The sequence below is a fragment of the Podarcis bocagei genome (assembly GCF_964188305.1).
Source record: "Podarcis bocagei genome assembly, chromosome: 11".
Classification (NCBI taxonomy): domain Eukaryota; kingdom Metazoa; phylum Chordata; class Lepidosauria; order Squamata; family Lacertidae; genus Podarcis; species Podarcis bocagei.
Genome location: NC_138136.1, coordinates 34,288,530 through 34,301,132, shown reverse-complemented (window position 1 = coordinate 34,301,132; position 12,603 = coordinate 34,288,530). Strand labels below are relative to the sequence as shown.

The 12,603-nt window shown below is 40.3% G+C and overlaps 1 protein-coding gene across 2 annotated transcripts; it reads right to left on the bottom strand.

The window, feature by feature from the left end:
• Positions 1-4,699: 4,699 nt before the first annotated feature.
• On the bottom strand, positions 4,700-12,587 carry MARVELD2 (MARVEL domain containing 2). 2 transcript variants are annotated; one of them, XM_081212506.1, is made up of 8 exons: positions 11,775-12,587; positions 11,487-11,571; positions 9,937-11,115; positions 8,469-8,504; positions 8,051-8,184; positions 6,928-7,099; positions 6,368-6,418; positions 4,700-5,699 (listed from the first exon to the last, which is right to left on the bottom strand). In XM_081212506.1, exons 3-8 carry the CDS (start codon positions 11,098-11,100, stop codon positions 5,589-5,591), a joined length of 1,668 nt encoding a protein of 555 aa, XP_081068632.1. In that variant the 5' UTR covers positions 11,101-11,115; positions 11,487-11,571; positions 11,775-12,587; the 3' UTR covers positions 4,700-5,588. The 2 variants fall into 2 exon arrangements, with proteins under 2 accessions (XP_081068632.1, XP_081068631.1); XM_081212505.1 differs by lacking the exon at positions 11,487-11,571.
• Between the last annotated feature and the right edge of the window lie 16 nt (positions 12,588-12,603).

The window sequence follows — 12,603 nt, the reverse complement described above, 5'->3', positions numbered from 1 at the left end:
TTTCGACGAGGTCTCACTCGTCATCTTCAGGCTGGTGCTTTAACAAGAAGCCGAAAGCACCAGCCTGAAGATGACGAGTGAGACCTCGTCGAAACGTCGCCTAGACACCCCAACTCTTACACGGGAAGACACCCGAAGACAACAAAACCTGCATATATATATATATATATATATATATATATATATATATATATATATATATATATCAAAAAAATCAGGGGTTTTTTATTTAAATTAGGGTGTTTTTTTATTTAAATCAGATTTTTAAAATAAAATGCTTTTGGAGGAAAAATCTTTCTAAAGATAGTTTTCTATTTAAGTTACATTATAGTCCAAAGGCTATTCATCAGGAAATAAGGATTTGTTTTAAGTTTTTCATGCGTGCTAAAATTCAGTTTAAGTTTTTTATTAAAAAAAGTTTAACCACATCAGTTAACAAACATGGATACATATGCTATAATGTTATTGTTTTAGTTATTGTTTAAATTGCTATTAAGGAAATGATTATTTTTCTCCTTCCAATAAAGTACAGCAGAAAAGTGGTCCAAGTATAAACAGTTAACTTATTAAACCTCACAATAATTTCATAATTATCTGTCTATGTATTTCTAATAGTATAACAAAATCTGTAATTTTTTTATATAACTGTAAAAACTACTCTGAAAAATTATTATTCCAAAAATGAAACCTTCATTTGGTTGTAAATATATTAAGATTATACCAGCAAGAATGAGTATTTCTGTAAAAAAAGATTTAAATCAAGTTTTACTGACTTGATTTACTGACTTTAAATCAAATCCACCCTGCTGGGAGCTGTCATTAGGAATTTTGGAGCATGGTGGCATCAGTGTGCTGATGACACACAGCTGTGTTTCTCCATAACATCTGTAACAGGAGAGGCTCTACAGGCCCTGGATCAATGCATTATTAATGCAGTGCTGGACTGGAGAAGGACCAGTAAACTGAGTTTAAACCCTGGGAAGGTGGAGGCTTTGTGGGTGGGATGGTTGCTGTGCCCAGTATAGGCCTGTTGCCTCTTCTGGACAGGGTTGCACTCCCACTAAATGAGGTTGCGTATGGTTTGGGTCTATTCCTGGAGATGTCTTGTATCTTTTGAGGCCAAAGTAACATCTGCAACTAGGAATGTCTCTTACCAGTTTCGTGTGGTATGCCAGCTATGGCTGTATATGGATTGAGATAACAACGGGCTTATACCGAACTAAGCAAATTGTCTATAATTTATTCTCATGTTTTGTACATAGATACAATATGAAATGTAATAAATAATTAAAATACAATCTATGGCCTTTTACACTGTGTATGTGGGTTATTGTTTTTGCTTGTTTATTATGCTAAATATTTTTGTGTTTTTATATTGCAAACGACCCTTGGTCTTCAGATGAAGGGAGGTATAGAAATTTAGTAACAATTTTTCACTGATAGGGTTATCAGTTCCCAAGTTTCTCTGCTGCTCCTAAGTTTTTGCAGTGATCTGCACCCCTCAGCAAGGTTTCAGGTGAGAAAAACATAACTACTGCAGGAGAACCTCTAACTTTAAATAAGTCTGTATATCATGGGCAGCAACAGGATTGGTATGTGAGAGAGGAATCAATATTGTCATTTCCACCAGCAGGATAAAGCATACTTACCATGGTGGCTGTTTCTTAATTTTGTGTTATGCCACACTCTCCATGCAGGCATTTTGTGTTATACCATGCCTCTCATGGCCTATTCTGTGACTAGTGCCCCCAGAACACACTTAAAATTCAAAATGTGTACACTAGTCCAAAAGGTTGGCATTTCAATAAACTAATTAATTTTGTTCTAACTTTTTTCTAAAGTCCACATCCAATCTTATTAGCTTATCACTGCAGAAATCATTAATATAGACCATGGGTAGGCAACCTAAGGCCCGGGGGCCAGATCCAGCCCAGTCGCCTTCTAAATCCAGCCCATGGATGGTCTGGGAATCAGCGTGTTTTTGCATGAGTAGATTTTATTAAAAATGCATCTCTGGGGCATAGGAATTCGTTCATTCCCCCCCCCCCAATATAATCCGGCCCCCCACAAGGTCTGAGGGACAGTGGACTGGCTCCCTGCTGAAAATGTTTGCTGACCCCTGATATAGACCAAAGGACAGAAGTACGTATTTAAATGCTATATTTAGCATACAGCATATGACAATTTGTTGTTCTTAATTTTTGACACTTCACATTTTATAAAGTTCATATAATAAAATAAGAAGTAACATGATACAATTGACATCATGGTTCTTTCTGGATGTTAGAAACTAAAATCTAGATTTTAAAAATGAACAAGGAAAACTTATAAAAAATATAGTTTCTGTCAAACAATTTGCTAACACCACAATGAGCTCCGCAATATGTATTATATGTTTCTATATAGACATTTTATGAGATGTAAAAACATATTTCAGAATAAAGATTGAACAGGGTTATTTTTTCAGCAAAGTAGAAAACTGTTTCAGTGCCTCTTATTTTTATTAGAAAAATATTTTGTAAAATCAGTACAAAAGATTAGAAGTTGATTGCCAACAGCTGAAATTTTCGAGTATAAGGCGCAGTGTAGACAGGCACACAATGTTTACCAAAGGATTCCCCCCTTCTGTTCAGGTGGGAGCAGATGTTTCTGTTTACAAATAGTCACCTTTATCCAGCAGCAGAAATTTATGCACTGAACACAATCTCCAACATATGGATCTGCTGTTACATTGGATAGTAAGCTGTTGTGTGGGCAATGAAAGATTGAAATGAACCTCCCTTTCCACCTGACATTATTAGTTCTATCAGTTCAGTGCTAAATATCTGGCAAGGATACATTTCACCAAGAAAAAGATATCAGCACCAATTTTCAAACCAAAAAACAAACCTCAAAGGTGCCAATGAAAACATTGCTTCACTTGCAGTAGCACTCCAGTTTCATGTCATACCTAGCTTGTTTGACTATAAACCCTTTTATCAGGCTGTAGCCACCTCCTTTCCCAAAGGTAAGGAAACTAATCCCCTTCTACAATTAAGCACAAACAATATAATATTTTGGGGAAAAGTAATGACTATTGTCTGTACAAGAGGTTATGGTACACTCAAAATGCATTAGACATGCCATTCAATTGCTGTAGTTTTTTCATATAAAATTATTTTCTTTAGCATCCTTTGAGGTTCATCTGCTTTTTAGGCAGTATGCAGGTGCCCTTCTTCAGCTTTCTCCTTTCATATACAGTGGTACCTCGGGTTAAGTATTTAATTCGTTCCAGAGGTCCGTTCTTAACCTGAAACTGTTTTTAACCTGAAGCACCACTTTAGCTAATGGGGCCTGCTGCTGCTGCTGGAGCACGATTTCTGTTCTCATCCTGAAGCAAAGTTCTTAACCCGAGGTACAGTACTATTTCTGGGTTAGCGGAGTCTGTAACCTGAAGCGTATGTAACCTGAAGCGTATGTAACCCAAGGTACCACTGTATTCTGCATCACGTCCATAAGGGCAGTCGTCACTATAAAACTCATTTCTGTCCTTGAGTGAAAGAACTTGAGAACTGCCCTTAGCAGAGAACAGTGCTTTCTGAATTTAAACATTATAAAATTATAGAATTGTAGATTTGGAAGGGACCACGAAAGTCATCTAGTCCAATCCTCTGCAATGCAAGAATCTTTTCCACAATGTTGGGTTCAAACCCATGACCCTGAGATGAAGCATCTCATGCTCTACCGACTGAGGTATCCCAGCAGTCATTCATAATTTTTTGAAGGATGTGGCACAATTAGACAGGGGTTTGATCCATCAAGTTTACTAATACAAATTGATTATTTTGCTGCAAGGCAAAAGTAGGCCCTTGAATGCCTGCTTCAGTTATTTAAAAGTTCCGTGATTAAGAGCTACAGAGAAAGTGTCTGAATAAGGTAGTAGACAGAAAAGTTAGTACAGTGGTACCTCGGGTTAAGAACTTAATTAGATCTGTAGGTCCATTCTTAACCTGAAACTGTTCTTAATCTGAAGCACCACATTAGCTAATGGGGCCTCCCGCTGCCGCCAGAGCACGATTTCTGTTCTCACCCTGAAGCAAAGTTCTTAACCCGAGGTACTATTTCTGGGTTAGCGGAGTCTGTAACCTGAAGCGTCTGTAACCTGAGGTACCACTGTGTTTTTAAATAGGAAAAAAAATGTATTTAATGGTTTGTGAAACTGACCCAAAGGATTGTAACAACAACAGAAAGAACTGGGCAAGGAGGAGGAGCTGCTCAAACATGGAACCTGGCAAGCAGAACTTTGGGCAACAGGTTTCTGTTTCCAAATCCCATTGTACAAAAATGGTGCTCAACACAAAGGAATGAAAATTTCTCTACTTAGCACTTGGTGCTGAATATAAGAGTTCACAACACTTCACTGGGAACCATGTTCACAGAGAACTGGGAAATCAGCACTCTTAGCCTTAAGAGCATTACTTACTTGGGAAGTAAGAGTGACTCTTCAGTCTTTCAAAGAGGGAATCAGCCTTCCTGACAGTACTGATAATTTGTTGGGCAGTTAGGAATGTGTGTGTTATGTGCACACACCAGCAAGCAGGCAGCCTGTTACATAAACCTAATTATCACAATCGTACTTTCAGACACAACAGATTCACATTTGCAAGAAACCAACATCCAAACTAAAAGCAAAATATAATCAAGCAGCAAAAGGAAACACTCAAATTAAATTGCATTTATATATGATCAAGGAGCAGGAACATAAAGAACAAAATTTACATAAATGAAGTAAAACCTTAAAATTTGTTCAACATAACGGCCTGTCTCACACACAATGCTAAACCATGTGGGAAAAAGGAAGGAGTCCAAGTACAGTGGAACCTCAGGTTGCGAACGTGATCCATGCGGGAGGCACGTTCGCAACCTGCAGCGTTCACAACCCGCAGTGTCGCGTCTGCGCATGACGTGATTTGGCGCTTCTGCACATGCGCAAAGCGCAATTTAGCGGTTCGGCATGAGCGCCGAAACACAGAAGTAACCTGTTCCGGTACTTCTGGGTTTGGCGCGTCCGTAACCTGAAAACGCACAACCCGCAGCATTTGCAACCCGAAGTATGACTAAAGCCTTGGGTTTAAGCACTCATTCTTCCCTTCTCGTCCTATGGGGCTGAAAGAAGGACTATATACTAGCATGTACTTTTCATTTCCATTAACCCTGACTTCTTGTTAATAGCAAATGAAAAACTTGTTTAAAATGCTGGCTAGTTAAACAAGCCAGCTTCATAATGGTTTGAAGATGGCTTGTTTCAAAAACTTACCATAGTTTTAATCCACGGTCTCCGATTCTGAATGGCAAACCCAGCTGGAAACCAAAGTCCCCTCAGCTGCATGAGAGGAGGGGAGTAGCACAGAAAGCCAAGGCTTTGCTCAATCTTGTTCCAGCTTGTGCAAATAGCAGTAAACCATGGTTTAGCATTATGTGCCAGTCAGCCCAGTAATACAATTTCACAAGATTAAAAAAATTCATTTCACAGCAGAATGTTTATACAGTTATGGCAATAAATAAATATAAAAAAACCACTGAACTAAAACCTTGCAAATAAAGTCCCTCTAAGCATTCCAGTTCATAACTTTGTCATAATCTTGAATTCTCTGTTTTATGTGAGAAAGCTTTTTCTTTAGATATTCACAACGTTCTTTTTTCTCAAGAAATGTGGGATCCTGCAATACAGAGAATAAACAGATCAGTAATTTATTTTGTGGAAGCCTGCAGAGGTAGGTGGGTCAAGTCACAAAGGGTAATTTCAATAAATCTCATGAAGTGTTATTTTGTTTTGCTGGGTTTTTTATATTTTGTCATCAAACCTTAACATTTAAGATGGGGAAGCAATACATTTAAATGAATACATGCAATGAATATTTAAAAAAAAAAATCCAATGCCAGAATAATGAAAACTTAAATCTAGGGCAAGTTCTTATCCTGGAAGGTCATGTTAACCACATTGTGGATGGAAACTAGTATTTGAATGGAAACCCACTTATGACTTTCAGCCTTATTAATGGAACTGCCTGCCAGACCTGAGTGATACCACCTCTTTTTCTGATGCCCCTTCCTCAAATTCTCTCTCAAAATTTTATGTGAAGACTTTTAAGCAAAGTCCTCATCTCCAACCCAAACAAAGCTGAAGTACGTGCGACTAGGACACATGTTCTTCCTGTTGGCCCTCCCCTTCATTCTTATTCCCTACCTCTCTGCCCTTTGCCTTCCTTGTGCCAAAATTTACTATGTAAATCAACTCAGGGCAGGGGTATTTTTGTTACTGCTCTGTTAAAACATTATGCACCTTAACAATCAGTAATTACATAAATAAGTAGATATGAGAACTCACATTCTTCTTCTTTCTATACTGTTGCAAAACATTTGCAATTCTGTCATGTTCCTGTAGAGGGGGGAAAACAGCATTTCAAAATATCCTGTCTATTATATCCACAAATAATATATTAATTTTATTCTGTCCTAATATTTTTTTATGTAACCATAGTACAAGTTCAAAGTACCATTCCTAGAGAGGTCAGCTGCTTTGCTAGGTTGAAACTGCAGGCGCTGAACAACAGCAAAACCCTATTACAACTAAGCTATATTAATCCTGAATATTGCTACTTCAGTTCAAAAACTGGTGGTCTTGGTTCTGAAGGGAATGGGAGAAAAGGGAGCATGTGGTGGTTACTAGTAATCTAATAATTTCACAGCTAGGCGAATGACAGTAAACTACCAAGTACTTTTCTGCTGCTACCTCAAGCAACAATTTTCTGCAGCAACCAAACTACAATGTCTTTGGCTTGCTAAATGTAAAGGATAGTGGTGATCCAATGTCTAGGTTGCCATGTGACTCCAGCCAAAACTGCTTATAAATGCAATTTTTAAATCCATGCTCAATTAAGTACTTACAAGAGTGTTTCCAGGCTGCTGAGGAAGCTTCTGCATCAACGCATCTAGCTCATCAAATTTCTTTAAGACCGCATGAACCTCAGCAGAAAGCTCTTTATATTCAGAAAACTGATCATTAAACACAGCTTTATATCGGTCTCTTTCCTCATCTGAACGAATTGCTGGGTATTTCCTGTAAGAAACTATAATTAGTCCTACAGGATCAACCATCTATGTAAGCTTCAAATGTATGCATTATGGATTTTTGAAAAGAAAAAAAAAACCTTGTAAAAGTGTATTGCCGCATGAAAATTGTGACTCAAATTATAAAAGACTACAACAATCTTAGATTACCTCCCACCCTCTGTAGAGTACAACTTGGTTTATTTAGTCAAATCACCTGGACTGTTTCCCAAACAATTTCATGGGTTATAACCTGGATGGCTGGCTAATTGCAGACTCTGCTTTAGAATAGAAGTTTGGGTTTGGCAATATGTCAACAATAAAATTGTTATTGGCACTTGATACTAAGTAATTCAAACTCAAAAGTTTAAAGAGAACATTTTTTTAATTAACAAATCAATGCATGATGTAATTTGAAATGCTTTATAGCTAAAAACTATGCACTCAAAATCAGTATCTGCCAGAACAGAATGGAACCACTGCTGTGCAAGGCATTGATTTCCTGATACAGTTCTAATATGAAAATATAATTAGGTGGTTAAAAGTCAGCAATAATATAGAAACAAACCTTTTTCCACCAAACACAAAGTCACCTAATTTAAGCCATGGTTAAACCAAAAAGCCCCTCATTATTCATGGTTTCCTGTTTCATCCAAACTGGAAAATGATGATTACTGGCTTCAGAACAAGCCATGTTATCACACCAACTTCAAACCAATGTTTAATATCCTGACTTGTTCCAAAACAAGTAAATGTAATTCCCTAGTTTGGATGAAATGAGAAATTATGACTAGCTGAAGACTCCCTGGTTTGTTTGCTAACGCTGTGAAGGCAGAAGCAAAAGGCTCACATCTCAATTCATTCATATATTATTAAGCCAAGATGTGATCATCTGTAGTCAGTCGTTGGGATTTATCACTCCAAGAGAAAGCTTCAAAAGGAAGGTTGCAGAGAGACTCACGCTAAGTAGTCTGGCATCACTATAGGTTTAGGAATATGTCCTGCAGGTATATGGCCATTGAGTAGTTCAGGTTTCAGTTCCACAGACTTGAAGTTCTTTGCGTTTGTTGCTACTTTGGGACTGCCATCTTCATACTATGTAAAATGGATATTAACAGTCAATAACAGTCAGTAAATCCACTTTAAACAGCACTAATTTAGCATGGAGTAGAGTGATCAGAAATAAGAGTGCAATTCTATCACATACACCTCACCCCGAGGTTGATGGGAGTGGATTATGATAGTTGCCTCTCTGGTGGCCCCTGTTGTCAGTGTGTTTCAACCTTTACCTATTTTATCCGAATTCTTGTTGAAACTAAATTAGTCCAGGTCCTGCATGTACTCAGCATTTGAATATAGAAAAAAAATGGTGTTCTTACCATCCTTTTTGGTGCAAAAGATTGCGTCGTTATCATCTAATAAAAAACCAAAAACATCATCATTAAGTGTGCAAATGTAGACAATAAAAGCCTTAACACGCAGACATCTGGGGCGGAAAAAAAACAGCAAAAAGAGATTGCGCTTCTCCCTAAATCCAACCAGTGGAAAGAGGTGCATACTGTTTCTATCCTTCCTTGGAACCTCACTGGTAGTGTCTGCTGATATAGTTCCTCTTCATCTTTCTTTGAAAATGTCCCAGCTATTCTGGATTTTCAGGAAAAATGAAGGAGAAGAAGCTCTGTCCTGCTCTTCTTTCCCCTTCTAACAGAATTAGGGAAGGGGAAAGGACCAAAAGATTCCCCTGTCTGTTTTTGGTACTAGGCCATCTGGAAGCAGCAATGGTATATTTTGACTCTCCTTTGAAAGTAGGAAGCAGAGAAACTTGGGAGGAGGAGGTGCTCTCAGATCCTGGAATGCTGCAAGGCAGCAAAGTTTAATCTCTGGTCAAAAGCACCGATATATGTCTCCACAAGACAATGTAGTATCAGTGTAGTTAACACTGCTGAAGGTATGCTAACAAGTATTGTTTTTGATTAGGTGCATACGCAAGCAAACTCCACCTATTATACTGACATTATGTGGTCACATACACAGAACCTCAACAAGGTATATATTACTTGAACTCAATTCTGTTTAGGCGAAAGTCTTCATAGACTCACAGAATTGTAGAGTTGGAAGGGCCCAGGAGGGTCATCTAGTCCAACCCCCTGCAATGCAGGACTCTGTTTGCCTGTGGGGCTTAAACCTACAACCCTGAGATTAAGGGTCTCGTGTTCTACCAAGTGAGGCTCATCCTTGCATGAACAATGTTCACTTCAGAATTATATGCAAAAAGTCGCACATAGTTAATATTAAGATAATCCATAAAACTCCAAAGGCCTCAAATCAGGTCCTTAGTTTAGTGATGCAACTGTTACAGAAGCAAGTACAACAGTAAGGAGACATAACATCTACCTAGTGGGCTGGTTCAGATGTATTTATCTTAGCTGATTAAGCCAAATTCTGCACAAACCTTGTGCCTGGGTGCTCTGTTTCATGTTGCCCCTTCCTTCCTCCTTTTTTTGGCATGCCATAATTCAACAATCCCTGGATTAGTGAACTATGGTTTCCTTTGCTTTCCAATAGTTATTGAGATTAGAAGCAGGCAGTTTATTTCAGTCCTGGTTATTGAAGTTTCCTGCTTATACTGCAATGGGATTTTTTTTGTTAATTAACCAAGGATGTGAATAATTGGTTACTTACACGAAGGAGGGATGGGGTAGCAAGGGGACAAAAGACACAAGCACATGGTTTTAGGACACCTTGGCTTTAGTAAATTGAGATTTATATGTCTGATCCAGGCCATGACAGTAACTATTTTAAAAAACTAAATTTATGGTAGGAACAACTGTTTTCTACAGAACTTACCTCTTGTTGCATAAGCTCTCGCTGTCTCCGTGCACTTTCATGCCTCCATAGTTTTAGGCAAACGATTGCGCCAACAAGATAGATTATCATTGTTACAAACAAGAAGATAATTGCAGCTGTCTGCCCCCCTTCTATACGGCAAAACATTGCATTCATTGGTGTATTAAATAATGGGTAGTAGCAAAGTCCTCCTCTGTTAGCATCATTCACATAGACTATCGCAGCTGACATATACAAAATAAACAAGGCAACATTAATTCCAAACTCGGTTAAAGGCCACCAGTGGGAATCTAGAAGAATTGTCCTGTAATACATGGACATACCAAGTACTAGAATTATAACAGTCACTATCCAAACAAGTGCTGCAAGAACAAGAACGAAAGGGGTTTTAGGTCCACTGTAGTAATAGCCTCCATACATGCTGCTTCCCCCTCCATATCCATACATGCTGCTTCCCCCATGTGGCTGAGCGTAGCCATACAAGTTGTACCACTCATTGTCCTTGTGAATGTAAGCTGTAACACAGGCAAACACACCTGCACCCAACAGCAGTTCGGCAACTCCCAGGATCCTGAGCAAGCCGGCCCAAGATTTCATGTAAGAGTATCTTAAATTAAAGGCTTCTACTTTCTCACTGTATGCTAGAACAGTTTGTGTGTGCCTGTCTAGGGAGCCGTAGGGATCTTGTGGAAGCATAGCTTCAGCTTCTTTCCGTGAATTGTAGGTTCCCCCAGATCCTCCATAAGGATCCTGGTAAGAGCTTGGAACTGAAGTATTGCCTGGCTTCACCGGGGTAAGTGTTGGAGAGGATGGTGGAGAGCATTCAGCCCCACCAGAAATCGCAGCTACTGGCTTATTCCATTCAGGGCCACCTCTTTTCCCTTTGAAGAAGTTTTTCCACGAGTCTGGAATGAATTTTCTCACTGGTTTAAGATCAGAGGCTCCAGCAGTTTCTTCGCTGTCACTTGGATAAAATTCAGGGCCAAAGGGTGGCTGTAGTGGAAGAGGTGGTGGCAAGGGATCTGTGTTAAGTATGTGTCCAGCATCTTGAAAATCCCTTTCAGCATCTTCTTCTGAAGAATAATCCACATTCACTTCATCATAATGGACTGACCGACTGTGTTGTCCTGGTCTGCGCTCTGATGATGCATTCCTTGAAGACATTTGTGGTCCTTTCCCCTGTTTCAGAAATCAAAAGAATGAAAAAATTCCTTTTCATTTCCTGGTTTCACATATACTGTGCTTGACAAAAGGAAAAGCAAACTGAATTCCTGCTTTGAGAGTCTGCAAAAAAACAAACCAACATCTTCTAAAGTCCTTAAATCTTCTAAAGAAAACAGCTGATATATTTTTCTTCTATCATTATAATTTAAAACAAAACAAAACAACACAAGCCTTTTAATCAGTTTTTGACTGGGCTTCTGAACCAAGAGCAAGGCATGTGAATCTATTAACAGAGTACCTTTGGCTACATGAAGAATGTTAGCACTATACACAGGATTAAGAGTTAAGGCTTCCCGAGCAGAGGGCAAAACCTTAACTATACTCACCGTTCCACCATCTTACAGAAAATCATAAATATGTGTGCACAGGAAGCAGGAGTCACGCACATAACGGGTATCAGCGTCAAGCCACCTAAGAAAACAATGGCTAGCTAGTCGGTTACACCATTACCCCACCCCTTTCCCTTGTTTTCCCTATACACAAGGAGGCCCAGCTTCGCCAGAAACTTTGCTGCGTGCAGTCAAAACTACGCCCCGCGTTTCTCGCCTACATTTATGAGGGTCGCAGCCTTCCAGCTGCGCCTCCGCGATTCCAGCTCGACGCCCTAAACTTACCTGGGAGTAAGTTTCAGTGGCTTCAACAAGGCGACTTCTTTCTGAGCAGCCAGATATTGGAGCGCACTGGATGCCTCTCAGAAATGGGAACTCCCGGACTCTTCAAGTGCCTCTTTTCGCCCGGGCACTTTTCTCCCAAGGCTCAACCAACAACCACAGCACCTTCCTGCCGCCGCCGCCTCGCTCGCAACCGCACCTCGCAGGCGCCCTGCGCTCCCACAACCACCGGGAGCGGAACCAAGAAGGCGCCTTTTTCTTTTGGCGCAGCGCAGTCTCACCCTCTCAGCCTTTCTCTACGCACCTTTCCTGCCCCAGGAGAGACTTGCAAGCTCGCTTCAGGCGGGGAAGGAATGCGCAAAAATCCCGGGAATGACGAGGTTCCTTCTTCCGCCTTCCCGGCGAGGTTTCTTTCCCTCAGCGGCTCCGCCAAAGAGACCCGTCCCCTCCCGCGCGTCATGCGCTCACGCCCTCGTCGCGAGTGAGGCGCAGCCTACCTGCCTGCCCGCCCGCCCGCTCCAGGTAGAGCGGCTCTCCTGCTAGGCTGCCCCCACCGGCTGAAAGGGTTGCTGCTTCCGCTTGACGAAGATTTTGCTCCACGCGAGGCGCGCTTCCCCGCCCCCCAATCTTTTGTATCCCCCACCCAACGCGCGGAAGGTGTAGAGTGGGCCCTCAACTCAAGTCTCCAACCTGTTAACCCGTTCAAAGTTGAAGTCAATTCATTGACCAGCTGGGCGAATTTATGGGAGAGTAAATACCACAGTTTTGTTTAGACTTGCAGATTATGCAAGTGGGCAAAGAAGCAGGCATTGTATGGTGGGGGCAGGGAGAT